This window comes from Littorina saxatilis, linkage group LG11, assembly GCF_037325665.1.
Source record: "Littorina saxatilis isolate snail1 linkage group LG11, US_GU_Lsax_2.0, whole genome shotgun sequence".
Lineage (NCBI taxonomy): Eukaryota > Metazoa > Mollusca > Gastropoda > Littorinimorpha > Littorinidae > Littorina > Littorina saxatilis.
Genome location: NC_090255.1, coordinates 43724506 through 43745112, shown reverse-complemented (window position 1 = coordinate 43745112; position 20607 = coordinate 43724506). Strand labels below are relative to the sequence as shown.

The 20607-nt window shown below is 41.3% G+C and overlaps 1 protein-coding gene across 2 annotated transcripts in view; it reads right to left on the bottom strand.

Annotated features, from left to right (window-relative positions):
* Positions 1-13791: 13791 nt before the first annotated feature.
* LOC138980546 (uncharacterized) overlaps positions 13792-20607 on the bottom strand; it is a 44288-nt gene continuing 37472 nt past the window's right edge. For both annotated transcript variants that reach the window (XM_070353435.1, XM_070353436.1), the window contains exons 5-6: positions 16102-16392; positions 13792-14947 (exon numbers count right to left, since the gene is read on the bottom strand). In XM_070353435.1, coding sequence (XP_070209536.1) covers positions 14820-14947; positions 16102-16392 — 419 coding nt within the window. In that variant the 3' untranslated portion in view covers positions 13792-14819. The remainder of the gene's footprint in view (positions 14948-16101; positions 16393-20607) is intronic.

Sequence of the window (20607 nt, the reverse complement as noted above, 5' to 3'; positions counted from 1 at the left end):
GTTTCGGTGACTTCGTCATATCAGCAGTAATAACATTTCTCGTAAAACGACGGCAGGCTAAGCATGTATCGGTATCGTATATCATTAAATGAAAGTTCCTTCTCGTGTCAGCAGATCCTGGCTATCACGTGGGCTTCAACATCATTTTACTTGAACACAGTCTAAACAGCTACTGCCTAGGTGCTCTCTGCACAGAGCTGGCATCCTGGGTGGCTTTAATCTGCAACACAATGTTCAATAAACAGCAACAGAAGAAGAAAGAAAAACAAAAAAACAATCTATCTTTGTCTGTGTCTGTACTGTGTCTGTATGGTGTTATTACACCACCGGTATAGGGGTGTGTATAGGATTCGGTCGATGTGTTTGTTTGTTTGTTTGTGTGTTTGTGTTCGCATATAGATCTCAAGAATGAACGGACCGATCGTCACCAAACTTGGTGAACAGGTTCTATACATTCCTGAGACGGTCCTTACAAAAATTGGGACCAGTCAAACACACGGTTAGGGAGTTATTGGTGGATTAAGATTCTACAAGGACTTATAGAGGGACATATTAATGGTCAAAGGGAAATAACCTTCTCAGTTGGTGGCAGTGAGAATGGTTATTTCCCTTTGACCAACGGGGGTGTTTTTCCTACCTCGGAGGAATTTCTTGTTTATTAATAGGCCTACGCCAAAGGCACACTGTACGCTGTCAATTCTTATAAATACAGGCAATGCTTTGTATGCAACTATTTCCTGGCAGCGAACAGGTTAAACCAATGTTGTGTTTAGGAAGGAACCTTAATTCTTTGATTCCGTTTGAAAATCGAAAAAAATTCTAAGCCAGTGAAGTTGCGCCGAACTAATTTATAAACACGGCCTGAGACCAAAGTCTTTATATCTCTTTTCCTATTCTGCATTGTTGGTTCGCTCGGGGAATCATCCTTTGGGGAGTGAGAACACTCTGTGTGTTTGTATTTTCCCATCGCCGTTAAGACGCGCAACGCGAGTGAAAAGACATTACTGCGTGATGTCTCGGAATGGAGATAACTATAGCGGGAGTGGTTTCCCCCATAAATGTTCAGAGCAAGTCATGGCACGTCGGTATCTCGAACAGACAAGATGGGCACGTTTGCTATTGAGGCTGTTGGAAGTTGACGTCGATTCGTGACATAAATCATCGGCTCCAGGCTCGCAATTCCCTTCCCAGAAACACGTATGCGCCTGCCCTACGTCATGTGTGCTGTTCCACATGGTGAGGGCCGCAACTCTCCGATAGCACGCGTCACGTCATGTGTGCTGTTCCACATGGTGAGGGCCGCAACTCTCCGATAGCACGCGTCACGTCATGTGTGCTGTTCCACATGGTGAGGGTCGCAACTCTCCGATAGCACGCGTCACGTGTGCTGTTCCACATGGTGAGGGTCGCAACTCTCCGATAGCACGCGTCACGTCATGTGTGCTGTTCCACATGGTGAGGGCCGCAACTCTCCGATAGCACGCGTCACGTGTGCTGTTCCACATGGTGAGGGCCGCAACTCTCCGATAGCACGCGTCACGGGACGAACAGAGGGGTTTGCTTACGTGTAACTCTGTTTGTGCCTGTGTGTGTACATGTACACTACTGCACATGTACAGAGGAACGTTTTTTGTGGGTTTTTTCCGGAAGACTGTTTGCTTCTTAATTTTCTGGGGAAATCCTGTTATCGTTAATTGGCGCATCTGTTTGTTTTTGTGGGCGGGGACGTGACTGGTTGATTGGTTAATTGGATGGCTGTCTTTACAAAATGGAAAAAGGAAAACGATTAGAATGTAATAATGTGTTGATAACAAACAGACAGTGATGTCGGTTATTGTCATAGACAGTTGACGCTAGTAAGTCCTAGACACCCAGCCTGTCGGTTCACCTTACCCCACATACTATAGCGGGTTCAAGGCGTCGTGTTATGACGTCAGCGTGTAGTCTGATGTTTTGGAGCACCAGATGTTTTATCATCCCATTGGTGGGAAATTGATGCCTCATTGAGGATACAATGTAGGGAAGAGTGATACAGATAGAAGAGTGATACAGATAGAAGAGTGATACAGATAGAAGAGTGATACAGATAGAAGAGGGCCTGCAGTGTGTATGAACAAAGTATGAGCGACATGACTGCTAGGTACCGCAGTGCGTCGACGAGACTGTTCTCATGCGTCATCAGCGCAGTTGGGCCTTGGTTGTGGTTGGTGGGTGGGCTGGTTGGTGGTTTGCTCAGTTGGTTGGTTGATTGGTTGTTTGGTGAATTGTGGGCGTTGGTCGATTTATCACACTATCATTGCATTTCTATTGTTTCGTTATTTGTGATATTTGCAATTCGTGACTGGTGCAATTAGGATGAGATATAAATGTAAGAGACAGTTTTATGACGAGAAGTGATGTTTTCGCTGGTGGTGTATGTTTTTAATCTTATTTCTTTTTGTTTCGTTGTTTGAATGTGTTCGGATTTCTCAATACGGATTTGGTACAAAAACAATTGTACACTTGTACAATAATCAAGATCGGTAACAAAAAGCTTTTGACAAGAAACTGTGGCCGTTATTTGCAAAAGGACAAATAAAACTTCAGTGACGTAATCACCGCCCTTTGAGTTTTGAATATATATACACTATCTGCTTCTCTTTATCCCGCTTTTTCTATTTATATCTGTGTATGTGTGTTTGTATATGTATGTGTGTGTGTTTGCGCGCGCGCGCGTGTGTGAATGTGTGTGTGAGTGCGAGTGTGTGTGCATGTGTGTGTGTGTGTATGTATGTGTGTGTGTGCGTGTATGGTTGTGTATGTTTGTATGTGTGTGTGTGTATGTGTGTGTGTGTGTGTATGGCTGTGTATGTTTGTGTGTGTTTGTGTGTGTGTGTGTGTGTCAGTGTGTGTGCATTTTTGTGTGTGTGAGTGTGTTTGTGTGTGCGGGCGTATGTGTGTGATTGTGTATGTGCACGTAGAGCCAGAAGAACAAACAAGGAGACAGAAATGGTCTTCAATTTTAGGTCAAACAAAATGTAGTCCTTATGGGAAATGAAATTCACCGCGTGCATTCCTTACCTTTTGTCCTGACATAACTACCAGACACGTGTTAGGCACGTGATGTTCGTTATCATTTAGTGCTTTCGTTCTGTGCGCCTTGCGTCTGCATTTTAATGTCGTCATTATCCCTGGTAACATGGGAGGTGTAACGTCTTGCAGTTTCGCAAGTTTCTCCTTGAATTTCAACTCGTAATGAGCTCATAAAGCTGTTCCTCATTCGAGACACAGTATATGTGTGATATTTCCCTCGCCCTACGCTCCGGTGATTACAGTGAAAGGCTGAGAGATAATGATTCGTTACTTGCCAGAGAGGGAGAGAAAGAACACGTGTTAGGAGATCTACGGGTGAAAACAGGACTGTGGCAGTCATAAATTGAATACCAGAATTGAAGCAATAATGACAAAAAGTCAAGGATGGATGTCGAGTTTAGAAGATAAATAGAGATGCCGGGGAGGGGGGAGGGGGGCGGAAGAGGGGGAAAGGCAGATGGAATGACAAGCAGTCCCCCTGCCTCATTTTGGAAACCCCGCCCTCTCACACAGCCGTGTATCTGTTTCACATTCCAGTTAACGAGAGATCTAATCAGGCCAGAAAAATGCTGGCTACTTCGATAACAAACGAACACGCAATTTTTGCCTTTGAAACGGTTGCCTCCTTTGTGACGTCGGACATAATGTAAACCCAAAATCGAAGGGATTCAAACTCACGAACAATAAAGTTTAAGAGAGCTTTAAAGAATGTTCTGAGACATGTTTTCAGGATAATAAAAACTGTTGATGACTCGTTCTCACTTCCTATATTAACGTCGGTCATCTTTCCTTCACTGTGTTTCCTACGCCCGCACAATCTGCACCACTTGCGCACACACTTACACATTAGCGCGCATAAAAGCATTCGGACGCACGCAAACTGATAAAAAAAAAAAACAGTCGCGTGAGGCGAAATTACTACATTTAGTCAAGCTGTCGAACTCACGGGATGAAATTGAACGCACTGTATTTTTTCACCAAGACAGTACAGCTTCGTCAATCCCCGCGTTTAGGGAATCGCTCACCTCCCACGTGCAAAACGTAGTGATATTGACACGCCAGATTAGCGCGGTAGCGTATTGTGCTAAGCAGGAAAGCGCGCTTTTCTGTATTATTGTTAACTTTCTGAGCTTGTTTTGAATACAACCTATCATATCTATATGTTTTTGGAATCAGGAAATGATAAAGAAAAAGATGAAATCATTTTTGGATCGATTTCTTACATTTTAATCGTAAGATTAATTAATCTATTTTCGTTAATTGTGATCACATTTTAAGAGTAAACATGACATATGTATATATTTTTAGATTCAGAATGTGATGAAGAATACGATGCAATCAATTTTAATGAGCAAACTCATTAATTAATTCTTAAGCCTTCAAGCTGAAATGCAATACCAAAGTCCGGGCTTCGTCGAAGATTACTTGACGAAAATTTCAACCAATTTGGTTGAAAAATGAGAGTGTGACAGTGCCGCCTCAACTTTCACGAAAAGCCGGATATGACGTCATCAAAGACATTTATCAAAAAAATGAAAAAAACGTCTGGAGATACCATACTCAGGATCTTCTATGTCAAGTTTCATGAAGATCGGTCCAGTACTTTTCTCTGAATCGCTCTACACTGACACACACACACACACACACACATACACCACACCCTCGTCTCGATTACCCCCTCTACGTTAAAACATTTAGTCAAAACTTGACTAAATGTAAAAACACAGACACACACGCGCGCAAACACACAGAAACACACACTAACACACACACCGACACACACACTTCTAGAGCGTTTGCAAGGTACCCATGAAACAACGCAAGGGAAGTAACTCAATACTTCATATGCAGTTTTTAATTTCACTGATTTATACAGTAGTTGTTCCCCCTAAATCAATTATTCAATATTTTGTTTCTTCTAAGGCAGTAAAAAAGAGGCAAAAGTGTGTGTGTGTGTGTGTGTGTGTGTGTGTGTGTGTGTGTGTGTGTGTGTGTGTGTGAGTAGGCCTATGTAAGGGAGTGTGTGTGTATGGGTGTGTGTATGTGGGAGTGTATGTGTGTGTGTGGGTGTGTATGTGTGTGTGTGTGTGGTTCCTGTTATGATGCAATGCAAATGTTACTTGTGTGTGGGTTTGTTTTTTTACCACAGGTGCATGCAGGTTGCTTTAACCCATCTATTTTGCCTGTTCTGTTTCTTTTACAGTTTTCATTATTTCTGTCCGTCTTTCTTTTTTTCCAAATTCAAAAGCAAAGAGACTGCCAACGTTCCAAAATTCAGAATAAAAAACCCAAGAAAGGTAAGTTATTGGAACGTTTGTTATCGACACAAATTACATCACAGTCACAAATATATCGACCCAACGGTCTTTTAAGTGCACAGACAAACAATTGATAACGAAAACTTATCTGGACGATTTTTTTCTCCCGCATGCCACGAAGCCGCAAGCGAATTTCTTTTTTCCGTTTTGATGCGTCACGGGATATATAAGCTGCACCTCTGATTCATCCATGGAATCGCGTGGTATTTCGTCTTGACAGGGTGAATGAATTCATGATGTCTTTTCCGGAACTGGACAAAACTGGCCTTGCCAAGACTGGCACAAAATATAGTTCTAGAACATCTAGGTTGATTATTCTGCCCATGGTGAATTTCCCATGATTTGTTTCCACATCCCATGACAAATTCTCCTTACTTTGGTCATGCCATAATATACTTTACAGCTCCGATTCATCCATGGTACCGCGTGGTATTTTGTCTCGACGGGGTGAATGAATATAATGACGTCACTCGAGGCTCTTGACCCAATCTCGACAAAATATCACGCGATACCATGGATGGACAGAGCTGTAACTTATACTATTCACGAGTAAATCAAAATGCAAATTCCTATAAGCAAAATGTGAGCCTATTTTCCAACCTTTCATCACCTCTTAGCAACAACAAAACAACAACAAAATGTTCAAGGCTAACCAGTGAATTACAAACCTCACACTTATTCGTTTTTCTTAAAACGGTCTTATTTAACAAAATAGGCTAGTGGTAGGGTACATTCAATGTAATATTGTCCAGTGCAACAGACACAATCTTTATTTATTTTGTACATTTTACAGCTAACATCCAGATCAATATCATGTTTCCTTTGTAAAACAATTACAGGCGCTCGGAATTTGTACATCAAAATTAACCAAACTTTTTCTAATAATCTTTGGTGTCATATTAGCAATAGTGTGGATTAAATCCTGCAACAAAAAATATCGATTTGGTAATGTGTAAATCAGTCTGGTTTTAAGCGCTGTAGGCCTACATTTTTTTTGTGCGTCATGAAAACTTTATTTGCAAATTTAGGACATGCAAATGACGTCCGCTTTGACATAATTCTATACTCCTCTTCCAGTGAACATAGGAGTTATGCTATTTCTTTGTAAGTGTGATTGACTGGTTAATCACACTCCTCGTTCTTTTATTTCGTTTTATTTTATTATAGATTCTAGGCATGGCATGCTGCGAAAAATCCGTGAACCCGGTTTTTGTAACTGCGCCTCCAGCAATCTATGTGTTCTGCGCGAACTTAGAATCCGGTTTCATTCTAGAATGGACCGGGTCCAGGTTGGAATTCTAACCCTGCGCAAGTACAGGGGTGCCATTCTAGAATGAAACCCTTGAATAAAGGGGGCCGTAATGTTTGTAGGTAAGACAGAGTTGTCTTCCCTTGAATTATCTCCTCCTGCACCTTCCCCTTGATAAAATGGGGCTGATTTGTCTACCCCTGAAAAAAATCCTTTGGCGATCTTGCGATGTCATGTCATGTCAAGAAAGTTGACACTCCTGAGTACGCAATAAACAAAAGCAGACCATAGCAAAGGGGACTACCAGGGCGGTATTGTTTGCAGGGCAGTTGTTTTTGTGATGAGAGCCGGTTGCGGCCGCTTGCAATGTCAGCGCTGTCTCCCTCTCGGAAATGTCCGGTTTTTTGACACTTTTTTTGACAGACACAGACAGACGGTCAGACCGACTAACTGACAGACAGACCAACAGAAGGACAGAGTGAGTTATAGAGCTGTTGTCACAGGTTTAAAAAAAAGTTGACATTATATCTTCACAATTCAGAAGACCAACTTCATGTATATGAATAAGATTAAAAGTTACAAGCGAGATCGGCAAAACACTGTCAGTCCGGAAATTTCCGTTCGTAGCGATCAGTGCTGAGTGTCTCTCAAAATCGTAATCACTTTCAGAACATCACAATCCCAATTCACGATGTCTTTGAGTAAAGTGTAAAAAACCCGAGAAAAAAAACCCAACCAAACACACAAAAAACAAAAACAAACAGAAAATCCACATTTGTGGCTTTGGCTGTGTGATAGTCTAACTGAAATGACTATTCCAACTTGGACCCAAATTCCAACCTTGCGCACGGCCGATTCTAGAATGGACCAGCAACAAGGGTTTCATTCTAGAATGGCACCCCTGTACTTGCGCAGGGTTAGAATTCCAACCTGGACCCGGTCCATTCTAGAATGAAACCGGATTCTAAGTTCGCGCAGAACATATGCATGACAATCGTAATCGTCGAAGTTGGCAGTCACAAATTTTGACTCCTATATTGATATGCAAAATATCACAATCACAATAAGAGTTTAAGGGTTAAATTCTAGGTTGTGTTTTTTGTGTGAAAACATTCAAAAGATCTTTACAAAACTCTGGTATTTATGTGGAGGACGGGAGGTAACCTCGTCAAAGGCGTATAGGCCAGAAGGTTCCGAATTGTTTCCCTTCTTAATTTCCCTTTCCATAGTTCCCAGCATCTTTAGCGAAAGGCTCCATTTTGTCTTTGAGAGAAGACCAGCTTGATGTAACCAAGAGTTGTTTTTGGGCTTATAAGTCCAACTCCAGGGTGAGTGGAAGGGTTTTATTTGGCAAGGTTGTTTTTAAGAACCTAAGTAACAAATTCTTATGTTTGGTTTATAGCGGTTGGACTTCCACTACCACTATTACAAAATAAAAGTGTTGTTCTGCTATTGAATATTTATCATCGTTGTGTATTCAGGTACGTGGCTGCTTAATCTGTGTGTATGAATTAGTGTGTATGTATGCTTGTTGAGTATGTATTAGAAACAAAGAGTGAAAATGTATAAATAGAAATAAATAAAAGTGTTTTAAAGATTATAAACTAAACTACACAATACTCACAACCAAAACGTTAACCTTTACAACATTTCTTAACTCTAAACAAATGACAACGGTTTCTCTAGTCTATCTCAAGGGAGACAACTATTCTATCATGAAACTCGGGACTGCTGCTAACACTCCTAAGAAAACGAACACTATAACCAATATAGTAACTAAAGATTCACAGACTAAAAGAATGAACACTATATTACATAAACAACTCACAAATGACTGACAATACTAATGACTTCAAAAGGAATACATCACACAACAGACTCACAACCGACCCAAACAGACCCACCACATGCCTGCACACACAAAACAACATGGCGCCAATTAGCTTCACAGCGACCGGTCATGATTATACATATTTCTTACTAGAAAACCAACAAACACAATAAACCAAACATAAGAATTTGTTACTTAGGTTCTTAAAAACAACCTTGCCAAATAAAACCCTTCCACTCACCCTGGAGTTGGACTTATAAGCCCAAAAACAACTCTTGGTTACATCAAGCTGGTCTTCTCTCAAAGACAAAATGGAGCCTTTCGCTAAAGATGCTGGGAACTATGGAAAGGGAAATTAAGAAGGGAAACAATTCGGAACCTTCTGGCCTATACGCCTTTGACGAGGTTACCTCCCGTCCTCCACATTTACCTTATATCATTTATCTATTTGCTAAAAATCTACGCAGTAAACTCAATGAAGCATTTAGAGGTGACGTGTTCAGTTGAATAGACATTTGCTGAATGCACGCCAAACTTCCATTATGGTCAAAGAAGGGAATGTATGAGTGGTAGAATGATCTGTCAATACTTATACTGTCTTGTGTGTCCACGAATCGTGTTTATGATCTATTAGTAGCATGTATTCGAGTGGCATGCAGAGAGAGAGAGAGAGAGAGAGAGAGAGAGAGAGAGAGAGAGAGAGAGAGAGAGAGAGAGAGAGAGAGAGAGACTCAGACTCAGACTCAGACTCAGACTCAGAACTTTATTACAAAAGGATAAAGGTTTTAGGCAAAGCCTATTCTTCCAACCTGTCCTTTATACAACACATAAAGACAGACGGACATAAAAAATTAAGATTCAATCATATATATAATATACAGAATCACATTGTATGGATTGCAACACAATGTGCATTTAAGGAATTACATAAGGAGAAAGCGACAGCGACCGGTTATGATTATACATATTTCTTACTAAAGAACCAACAAACACGTACAATAAACCAAACATAGGAATATGTTACTTAGATTCTTAGAAACAACCCTGCCAAATAAAACCCTTCCACTCACCCTGGAGTTGGACTTCTAAGCCAAAAACAACTCTTAGTTACATCAAGCTGTTCTTCTCTTAGTTACATCAAGCTGTTCTGGAGTAAATTAGAGAGAGAGAGAATTGAATTGAATTGAAATTTATTTTACGAGGGTCAGGGCCGGACTACCGGGGGGGTTATGGGGGTTGCGCAACCCCCCCCCCCCCCCTAGCCTAAACATGTACCTTACTTATTTAATTTTTTTTTTATTATTGCTTATTTTATGCCGTTTCATGCAAGGAGCGACCATTTTCCTATCTCAGAATATGACCTACCCGTCAGCTTCAGGAGGCTTCGCCCCCTGACCCCCACAACGAGGGGGGGGGGGGGGTTCTAGGGTTTCCGGACCCCCCCCCCCCCCAGCCAAAAAATAAAAATATTGAATGAGGTATGCATTTCTTTATCAGTTTTACATTGAGTTTCAATTTTTGGGGTATTAATCAGTGACAAAATCTGCTGCCTGAAACTGGGAATGATCATCCTCAGAATGCACCAGATTGCACCATTTTGCATCCTTTTTTTCAAAATTTTCCAGGGGGGGCATGCCCCCGGACCCCCCTAGGAAGCTAGGCGCTTCGCGCCGTCGGCTCGGCGCTTCGTGCCTTCACACACATATCTTCACAATATACTTTTGAAAAAACCCAGTCATAAAATGAACTGATCCGCCCCTGCCGCCAGGGGGGACATCCCCCTGGGCCACCACTGGCAACCCCCCCCCCCCTCCTCTTCGCCTAGTCCGGCCCTGAGGGTGACAGAATAAGCAATCTATATATGCTTCTTTTCATCCGGCCCTCGCCCATTGAGGGGTAACAAACAAGAAGAAATAAAACATAAGTTTAACAATAGTACAAAATGACATATTTACCATAATTAACATGTCAAGCAACCAATAAGATGCATTAGGATTCTTTAGCAATGCTTGAAAATTATATATAACAGGGAAATATGTGTTTGTATAAAAATAAAAATAAAAATCCTTCATGAATTATATATAATCATGTTTTTCAATATAATCAGAGAGTACAGTTATATTTTGCCAGCTGCTTGATAATAGTTTTTATAAGTTTTGTAAAAGAAACAGCATGTAATATTCCTTGAATGATGTTTCATGAATTCGTAATTTAATTATATTTGGAATGGCGTTCCACATAATTGCTCCAGAATATGATAGACTCGACTTGTACAGGTCAATTCTTGGAGTTGGTGTAATTAATTTGTTACATTTTCTATAATGATTTATTTTGAAATTTGAGGCAATGAGTGTAGGGGCATTCCCTGACATAATTCTATGCATCATCACACCCTTGTTATATGCAAATCTATCTTTGATAGGAAGAATTTGCAATCGTTTATAATCAGTCATGGAAAGAGATGTATTTTTTTAAATAATTAATTTAACAGCTCTTCTATGTAAACTGCCCAAGTGTTTCAAAGTTTTTGCACTTGCAGAGTCCCACACTGTGGACGCATAGTCAATAGCTGACTGAACATGTGCCTGAAAAAACAGTTTTCTTGTGCGAAGGTCTAGAAAGTGTTTGATTTTTGATAACTGAAATATTTTCTTGGATGTGTTTTTACAAAGTGTATCTACATGTTTTGACCAAGACAGGTTATTGTCAATAATTATTCCCAAGACTTTATGGCTATCAACTTCGGTAATATCTTGATTTCGTATTAGCAATGTCGGAAATTTAGATGTTAGATTTTGTCTTTTTTGCCTCGTGGTAAGTAGCATGCATTTAGTTTTATTTGGATTCTATTTTATTATAGAGAGAGAGAGAGAGAGAGAGAGAGAGAGAGAGAGAGAGAGAGACAGAGAGACAGACAGAGAGAGAGAGAGACAGAGAGAGAGAGAGAGACAGACTGAGAGACAGAGAGACAGAGCGAGAGAGAGAGCGAGAGACAGAGAGAGACAGAGAGAGAGAGAGAGAGAAAGAGAGAGAGAGAAAGAGAGAGAGAGAAAGAGAGAGAGAGAGAATTGAATTGAACTTTATTTAAGGTATGTTATTTGGAAGGAATGATGTGTTTTGTTGTTGTTAAAGGATTTAGTTTGTGGTGATTGAAATTGTTGAGTTGTTTGTGTATGTTTATGACGTGCATTCTGTGATTTACAGAATGGCGAAATGTGCGACGGGGTTTCGTTACAGGGGTTCAGTTAGGTTTCGTTAGAGGGGTTTAGTTAGATTTTAGTTGGATTTTAGTAGACGGGGTTTCGTTAGAAGGGTTCAGTTAGGTTTCGTTAGAAGGGTTCAGTTAGGTTTCGTTAGAGGAGTTCAGTTAGATTTTAGCAGACGAGGTTTTAGTTAAGGTTTGTTTGGATCGGGTTTTTTTGGATTGGTTTTTAGACTTCGTTTGTTTTAGATTAGAGTTTTATTGTTTTTTTGGTTTTTTTCTAGAGTATAGTTCTGGAATATAGTTCTGGAGTATAGTTCTAGAGTGAGGATCTAGAGTATAGTTCTGGAGTAAAGGATTTAGAATATTGTTTTGGTTTGCTTTAGTTTTAAAAGAGTAACACATTAGAAGTTTTGCATTGAAGGTAAACCCCCGTTTTCCCACATTTCCCTTCACCATCATATGGAACTAAAAGAACCTGGTACTTTAACCTGTGTCAGTTTGTTTTGATTTTGAGTTTGGCGAGAAAGGGGCACTCGGTTATATTTGACCCCGTAATCAGGGTAAGTTACATTTGGCACTCGGTTACACTTGCTAAAACATATCCGGAAAGAACAGATCAATAATTGTGCGTCAAGGCCCGCAGAACAATTGTCCATGAAATCATATATCATAAATGTATAGTGCATATCCACACCATTTATTATATCAAATCCACCATGCAAAAGGATAGTAAAACCTTCAGATGCAGTATAAACAATCGTTATCCGATTGTATAAAGAACTAATGAAGGCCTTACATGGAGATCTAATGTTGACTGCCAAGAAAAAGTCTTTCAAATATGTCGACCGAGAAACACAACATTGAATGTTTCCCCTCTCCACGGTTGATAAAACCAAAGCAAAGATATTTAATAAACCAGCAGTACATCATCAAAAAAAAAATCCACACAAATTCTACACAAATAGGCAGGTTATGTGTCCGTGTCACCTTCCAACCCAGTGCGTATAGCTTTCGCACAAGAAATGAATAAATAAAGACCGTGTAACACGCTTGACAGCACACCTCTTGAACGGACAAAAGAAAACATATTGTTGTACAACAAGATCGTGCACTCCCAGTAAGAATCTATCCCTTGCAGTTGGTAGACAGGGCCTTTGATTAGCTTGCCTTCAAGTCAGATTGAGAATTCAAACGTGTAATCCTACAATCGCATGCACATTCTATGCTGAAAGTGGCTTAAATGCGTTATACAGTGTACACAAACATACTGTCCACTGGAAAATATATTCCGTCTTGAAAGACTACACAACACCGCATTTCGTTTGGTTTGAACAATGTTTTATTAAATCAAACATGATACAATAATACAACCATAAACAATAGGGACACGAACTCAAGCGAACGCTTATATTACGCGCCCTACGTGGTAGTAAAATAACACAAATATGATGTCGGACAAGCATTACTAAAAAATGGTGGAACTATCTAGATGAAAAGCACAGTTAAAGCAAATCAGAAAGAATAAGAAAAAGCTAGCAGGAGGAAGAGGGGGGAGGGTGGAGGTGGGAGGAAAGAACGCCATATAACAGATGAAGGTGGTTAGCGCATACAAAAAAGAATATACATAGTACATTACAAACCATAATCCTGTGGCAAATAAGCAGTAGCTCGCTAAATATAGATTTGAAAAATGCATATAAAATAAGGGTTGTTGGCATGAAAATGGGTACTGAGTCAAATCAACAAAAACGACCAGATTCATGGATAAACGATTGGACACTTTCAAAAATAAGCTTGTTGGTGCAAAGAGAAAGGTTTTCGCTACCATTTAACAATATTTCAACATGTCTGTAATTTACAGGAAGTGCGTTTATCGTAGACAGGCGAGCATCTACGTACAAAGGACAATGTGTCAAATAATGGTCAGCTGTTTCGTTCAGGTAGCCGCAAGCGCACTGTGGGTTTCCCTGTAAGTGGCGTTTACACAGGTCAGAATTCAAATTACTCATGTTTAGGCGCATTCTGCAGTGGTGAATCTCTTCCAGTCTTTTACCACAGTAATAATAGGCAGGTACGTTATAATCAGGAGTAGATAAATAGCGTTTGAAATCGCTGATTGAGTTAGTTGTTTTGATGTTGTCTGGCAAGGTGTTCCACAGGACAGTAGTAGATGGTATAAAAGATCGACGGTATAATTCAGTTTTGCACATGGGGACTCTTCTTTCTAATGGTCTTCTATGATGATAGGGGTTAACATCAGAAGTTAAAGGTGGCAAAAGATGTGATAAGTAATGAGGGCATTTGCCATATACCATCTTGTAATATAAAATCAGTTTGTGTCTGCTCCGTCTTTCTTTTAGGTTACAAAATCCGCTTTCTTTATACAGTTTTTCGTGGCTGGTGCCGCGCACACCACCAATTATAGTCCGAATGGCTTCCAAATGTAATTTTTCCAGTGCAGTTGACCAGTACTCGGTGCAGTTGTCCCATAGGATGTCTGCATAGTCAAAATGTGGAAGAACGAAAGATTTATACATAGTCTCCAGACTTTTACGATTTAATCTATATTGATAATATCTTAAACAATTTAAGGTGACCTTTTTTACGATGCTTCTCACTTGGAAGTCCCACTTACAATTATTCTGCAAGATTACGCCAAGATGTTTATGTTGGTTCACGTTTTCCAAAACAATATTATTAAAAATGATTGGTTCGGTTGGTATATTATCACGTTTTATGTCTAACAGTTCCGTTTTTGCTTCGTTAAATTTAACTTTCCACTGTTTTGCCCAGGTATTCATTTTATTTAGGTCTGCGTTCAAAATCTGCGCTCGTCTAGTTGGATCTTCTAAGGACATGGACATGCTCGTGTCATCAGCAAACAACTTTATAACAGATTCAGTATCATTCACAATGTCGTTAATATATATCAGGAATAACAAAGGGCCTAGAACAGAACCTTGTGGAACACCTGCCGGGATACATTTTAATGCAGACTTAGTACCCTTAATAACAACCGCCTGGTGGCGATTTGTTAAATAATCGTGAAACCATTTCAACAATTGTCCTCTAATTCCTACTAGTTCCAGTTTATATAATAACCCTTTAATAAAACATTGTTTAAACCAAACTGGCTATTGTTCATCATTTGCATTTACCTTTTTTACAGCGTGTAACTGCAATAATAGCAGCAATCACAGAACCAACTGTCCCAATCACTGCTACAACAACTGGTACAATGATAGTTGTCGTGGAATCGTCTCCATCTGGGGCTGCAAACAACAAAAACAAAAACAAAATTACAAGATTATAAGATAATTAGGATAATTAATTTTTAAAGGTTTAATTCCGTCTGTCTGTTTTTCTGTCCTGTCCGCACTTGGATCTCTGGTGTTCATGGGTCAAGTAGGGACATTTTCCAACGTGAAATTACAGGCCAACGACTATCGAGGGGATGTGTCTTAAACACGCGTACAGGAAGCACATGCTATCTGTCAGAGCAAAAGCAAGGGCACTCACTCTTTCACAACCCATACAAACCCGACATGAGTTATTTCCGGAATTCATCTATTGAGATGACATTTGGTTTGTAGCTTTAAAGTGGGAATCACAAGGTCGCAGCAAAATAATATGTTTCTATTTCCAAGATATACTTCGTAGGTTACACCTGAGTAATCTAAAGCGAGTGCGAAAACCTCATTGTTTTTTACGTGAGTTCTGTCCCTGAATATCAACTGTGCACAAATATTATTGCAACAAAGTTCGCACCCAAAATAAAGCATTTATTCTCGTGCCATTCCATTTATCCTTCCTATTCCATTTAAGGAACTCATCTTGGCTATCTGGCCGACTTTCAGATCAATGGATTCTTTTGTAGGGATCACGTGACCGCATTTCATAAAAAGGGAGGCCCAAAAACGACCTGACGAAAGCGTTAGGTACCAACTTTAAAATCGACAAAAATTCATAACAGTGCAGATCGTTTTTGACCTCTCACGCGATCGACACCTGCATTATTGGCATTATTCAAGTAATACGAACGATATCAACACAAAACTCCCTGTTCTTCATAGATTAAGATACTTGATTTGACTTCCTCCTCGTCTAGACATCCTGCCGAGTTGTGCTTTTTCTGAGTTGTCGTCGAATTTTTAGAGGGTACCTTACGTTGTAAAGAGGTTAATTTTAGACGTATCCTTTTCTAAGCGGCGATCACGTGACCCCTTTAAAAGAAATCTTTGACCCGAAAAGTGTACAAAATAGTCAATCTAAGTGCCTTACATAGAATAGAAAGTGTGACTTAAATGACACGGGAATGAATGCTTTAGTTGGCGAACGAAAATTGTCACAATTTGCATTTATGCACAGTATAGAAAGTACAGTACTACTACTAGGTGAGTTGACATTCTGACTGCAGGGTGCATACCTGGCATCTTTACTCTGAGTGGAAAAGTGCTTTCGTGGCTGGAAGTCAGCCTACTGGATCCTTGGCAGACGCACTCTGTGTTGTCGTCAGAGAACTTAGCCATGAAACCCAGAGCGCTCGTGACTTTTCCATCGGCATCTATCTGATCCGGCTGGTCCTCGTGGTTGGTGCAATGTAGGTCGACATTTATGACACCAGGCACGCCGCCCCAGACCGAGCACTTCACCTCTACATTCTGGTTTTCTCTGTAGCTGTCAAGCACGCCGAACACACGTGGATTGTTGGGTTTCACTGAAAAATACATATGAGCCTGTGCCAAAACGTGGTCTGCCGAAAGAGCCGACATGTTCATGCATTACTGTTCATCAACCGCACTTTCAATCGCAAAAAGCACTGAACAGTTTGAAAGCATGTATGTTAAAGACATAGCAAAGACAGTTTCAGAAGCTTGCATGCATTACACCTACATGAAAAAAATTAAAATGTTAGCCGAAGCGAGCAAATCCGGCGACTTGAAAGTGGGACATTCCGTACATGGTGTTTTGTTCGTCCGCGGTCCAGAAATCTCCGTCGGCAAGTTAGAAACAGTGCCCATAATATTGATAAATGTACCCTAAATTACCACGAAAAGATGATGTCTACGAAAAAAAAGATGTTTATTGGCAAAATATTTGACGTCAAAAACGTCCATAGCGATCGTAACTCCCTGTGTCTCCAGCGAACTCACGATACGTCCCTCGATTTTCGAATCTACGAACGTCATTATCGCAGCCGAAAGTTGTAAGCAGCAGTAAATAAAAAGTTTTATTTGATTTGCAAACAATTGATTTAAAATAAAAGTATTTTGAGTAGTTTTGAGAAGTTTTTAGGTTGAATGCAATTTTCATGTCTTTTTGTTACGATCGCTCAATATTCAATAACTTAGGTGAAGGTCGCAATGGCGGTTGGTTGAACGGAGCTCGATGACTGTGAGGATTTTCGTTAAACTACAGTGCAAGGGAAGCAGTATGGACTCTGATATTGTGCACATCTAAACGTTCTACACATGTGGTCAATTCTCAGTGATTTTTGATGTGATGCAAGTGAGTTCTCTTTGTCTAAAATCTAAAATCGAATTGAAGTGTAACTGATTCGGGTCAAGGATGAACTGTCATCTGTAGTCTAAATATTGCTCGTGCAATGTAAAAGACCACTGCACGCTTCACGCCTTTCATTGTCAACAGTGTGGCCTACTGACCTATTGACCAATTGCTAAACAACATTCACGCTCGTACGTGTCACGGAGCCACGGTTTTCAGTCGCCAGCTGTAGACAATACCCTTTCAACACTCTTGCAGTGTCACAGTGGCGCCAGCTGTGGACAATACCTTGCAACACTCTTGCAGTGTCACAGTGGCGCCAGCTGTAGACAATACCCTTGCAACACTCTTGCAGTGTCACAGTGGCGCCAGCTGTGGACAATACCCTTTCAACACTCTTGCAGTGTCACAGTGGCGCCTGCTGTAGACAATACCCTTTCAACACTCTTGCAGTGTCACAGTGGCGCCTGCTGTTAACATTTTCTTTTGAAAACATTACCTGAATATCTGTACGATCCTTCTCTATGTCGACACCGGACCGCGACCGCGACCGTGAGACAGCCAAACGACCAGCTGTATCTCCTCTATCTGACGACGGCGAGGCAAAGCGACCTTGTGATAGCTTCATGTCTGATTCAGACCCTGAAACCACAATCATTAACCCTACGTACTTGAACAGCACTGCATTGGACGCCCCCATTCAACCACCAGATATGTCCAACCTAAAAGAACAGCTCAAGAACGCACTTATTGATCCGGAACTGATAGAACTCTTATCCAAGGCCCTGGCGGTTGAGGTCAGGAAGGAGATAGCCGACCTCCGGGTCATATTAGCGGCCAAGGACAAGGAGATCCTTCAGCTGAGGGAGCAGTTCGACGACCTCGAGCAGTACAGCCGACGAAACTGCATTAGGATCAGTCCAATCCCTGAGCTCGAGTCCGAGAATACAGACAACATCGTCAAGATTGTGGCGAAGAGCATTGGCGTCGACCTGAAGGACGTGGACATCGACCGGAGTCACCGCGTCGGGAGGAAACCTGCCCCTGGCCAGCCCTCTCAGCGCCCCATCATCGTGAAGCTGACGTCTTACCGCAGCAAGGCGACCCTGATGAAGGCCCGGAGGAACCTGCGTGACGTGGACTCCAGCAAGCTCTTCCCAGACGCCAGTTGGCCCGCGCTCCCTTCCCGCGACGGCAGGGGGGCCCGAGGCGCGTCAAAGATCTTCATCAACGATGATCTTACCAAGACGCGCGCCGCCGTGGCCAGTAAAGCTCGCCAGTTGAAAGTGAGCAAGTCGCTGGACGACACTTGGTGCAGAGACGGAGTCGTCTTTGTGAAGAAACACAACACAGTAAACCGCATCACAACCATGCGCGAACTGGAAGCCTTGGTGTAGTGCCAACCTTGGTGCCAGCCTTGGTCACCTAGTTCTCTCCTTCACTAACTGTACGGTCACGTCACAATCCATCTAGGTGTGTGTGTGTGTGTGTGTGTGTGTGTGTGCGTGCGTGTGTGTGTGTGTGTGTGTGTGTGAGTGTGTGTGTGTGCAGGAAAATGAAGAATACAACACATAAAGAGACAAATACTGAACTTTACGCTGCACATGTTTTGAAGTGTACATCTTGTCACAATCACACCATTTCTCATAGTCAACGTGCATGTGCCTGTGAATCATACCTGTAACCCCTCCCCCACTCCCCTCACCTGCCCAGGTCAGTGTATAGAGCGCGCATTCTCCACTCTGACCACGCGTTAGTACGTGCCACTGTGCCAAGAAACTGAACTGACACCAGTCTTGCTTTATGGTACAAGTGTATGCGCACCCCAAATATCGGAACTGATGATACGTATAGTATGTGTACGTGCGCCGAGTGTGAGTGGATACGTGTGTGTGTTTGTGAGTGTGTGTGAGTGCCAGCGTGTGTACGTTTGTGTGTGTTTGTGGGGGTGGAGCGTGTGTGCGCGCACGCGCGTTTGTGTGCGTGTGTGCGTGGATGATTGGGTGGGGGTAGTGTTATGTGTGCTTGGGTATGTGTACGTGTGTGTATGTGCGTGTGTGTGTGTATGTGCGTGTGTGTGTGTGTGTGTGTGTGTGTGTGTGCATGTGAACGACCGGGGGTAAGTGTCGTGTTTCGACGCATGCCCGCGTGCGAATCTTTTCATTGCTTTAAATACTTAGATTCGACTTTGCCGTGTCAAACCACTGTTAACATGTAATGTATCCAAAGCTTTGTCAACATCGTTGTAATACAAGTATGTATAGTCTTATAGTGAATGCATAATACTTTTGTTTATATGTCTTCACCCTTGCCATGGTCACTTCGTTTTACCTTCTCATTTTTCATGATCGTACCGGCTACATCAACTTAACTTACACCACATCGTCCAACTCTTGTGTTAATACTTTAATACTTTAATACTCAAAATAATGTACATAGCTGTGCCTAATTCAAATGCTACTCATATTTCACCCTGCTGTATAACACATGCAATATTGTGTATTTGACGTAGAATGTCTTCACAGCCATCCGTGTGACCTATTCACTTACCCGATAATCATATCACCTTCGTATCCATTTACTTTACTTTGTCTTGAAAACACATTTATTCTTTATTCTTCCTTACTCTCCTTCTTACTTGTGTTCTGTATAAAGTCATGCTCTGTTTCCCCAGAGGCTATGTGAGAGCTAGCCTCTGTCCCTTGTGCAGCCACTTTTCCCGTTGTTCGGCGTGGGGTAGAGTACCACCGTTTCGGCCCTGGATTTTAAGCATGTACTTCAGAGATGCCATTACCTAAATGCCTGTTGATTTTCTAACTTCCAGGGCTAGAATCGGTGGTTTCTGTTCCAAGGCGGCAACTCTCTCACAGAAAGTATTATTTTACAATGTTCTTGATGCTTGTATAGCAATAGCCATAGTTGTTAGAAGAGGAAATGGTGTGAACTTAGCTATTGTATTATGGTCTCTACACTTCGTCTATAGTTACAGTCCCAACGAATCGCGACAAAATAATTCTGAAAAGGACTCAGTAAATACTAGCAACCGTGAAGTACGCTCGATTCCTATAAGTACGCTGTTTTGTTTTGTAATATTAGTTTTTTTAGTCTTGAAACTGATGTTATGTGGGGACATTAATCCGAATCCGGGACCAGTTTCTCCGTTAGAAAAAGGTGAACTTATAGTAGCACACTTAAACACCAGAAGTTTGAGGAACAAACTTGACATTGTGGAAAGTGAAATTAGAGATTTTGACATAGTAACTTTATCTGAGACTTGGTTACCTGCTGGTAAGATGCAAGACCAATTTAATATTAATGGTTTCCATCCACTTGTGCGAAGAGACAGACCAGACGGAGCACACGGTGGTGTGGCAATATATGTTAAAGATTACTTATGCTGTAAAGAGAGAACAGATCTTTTGATTCC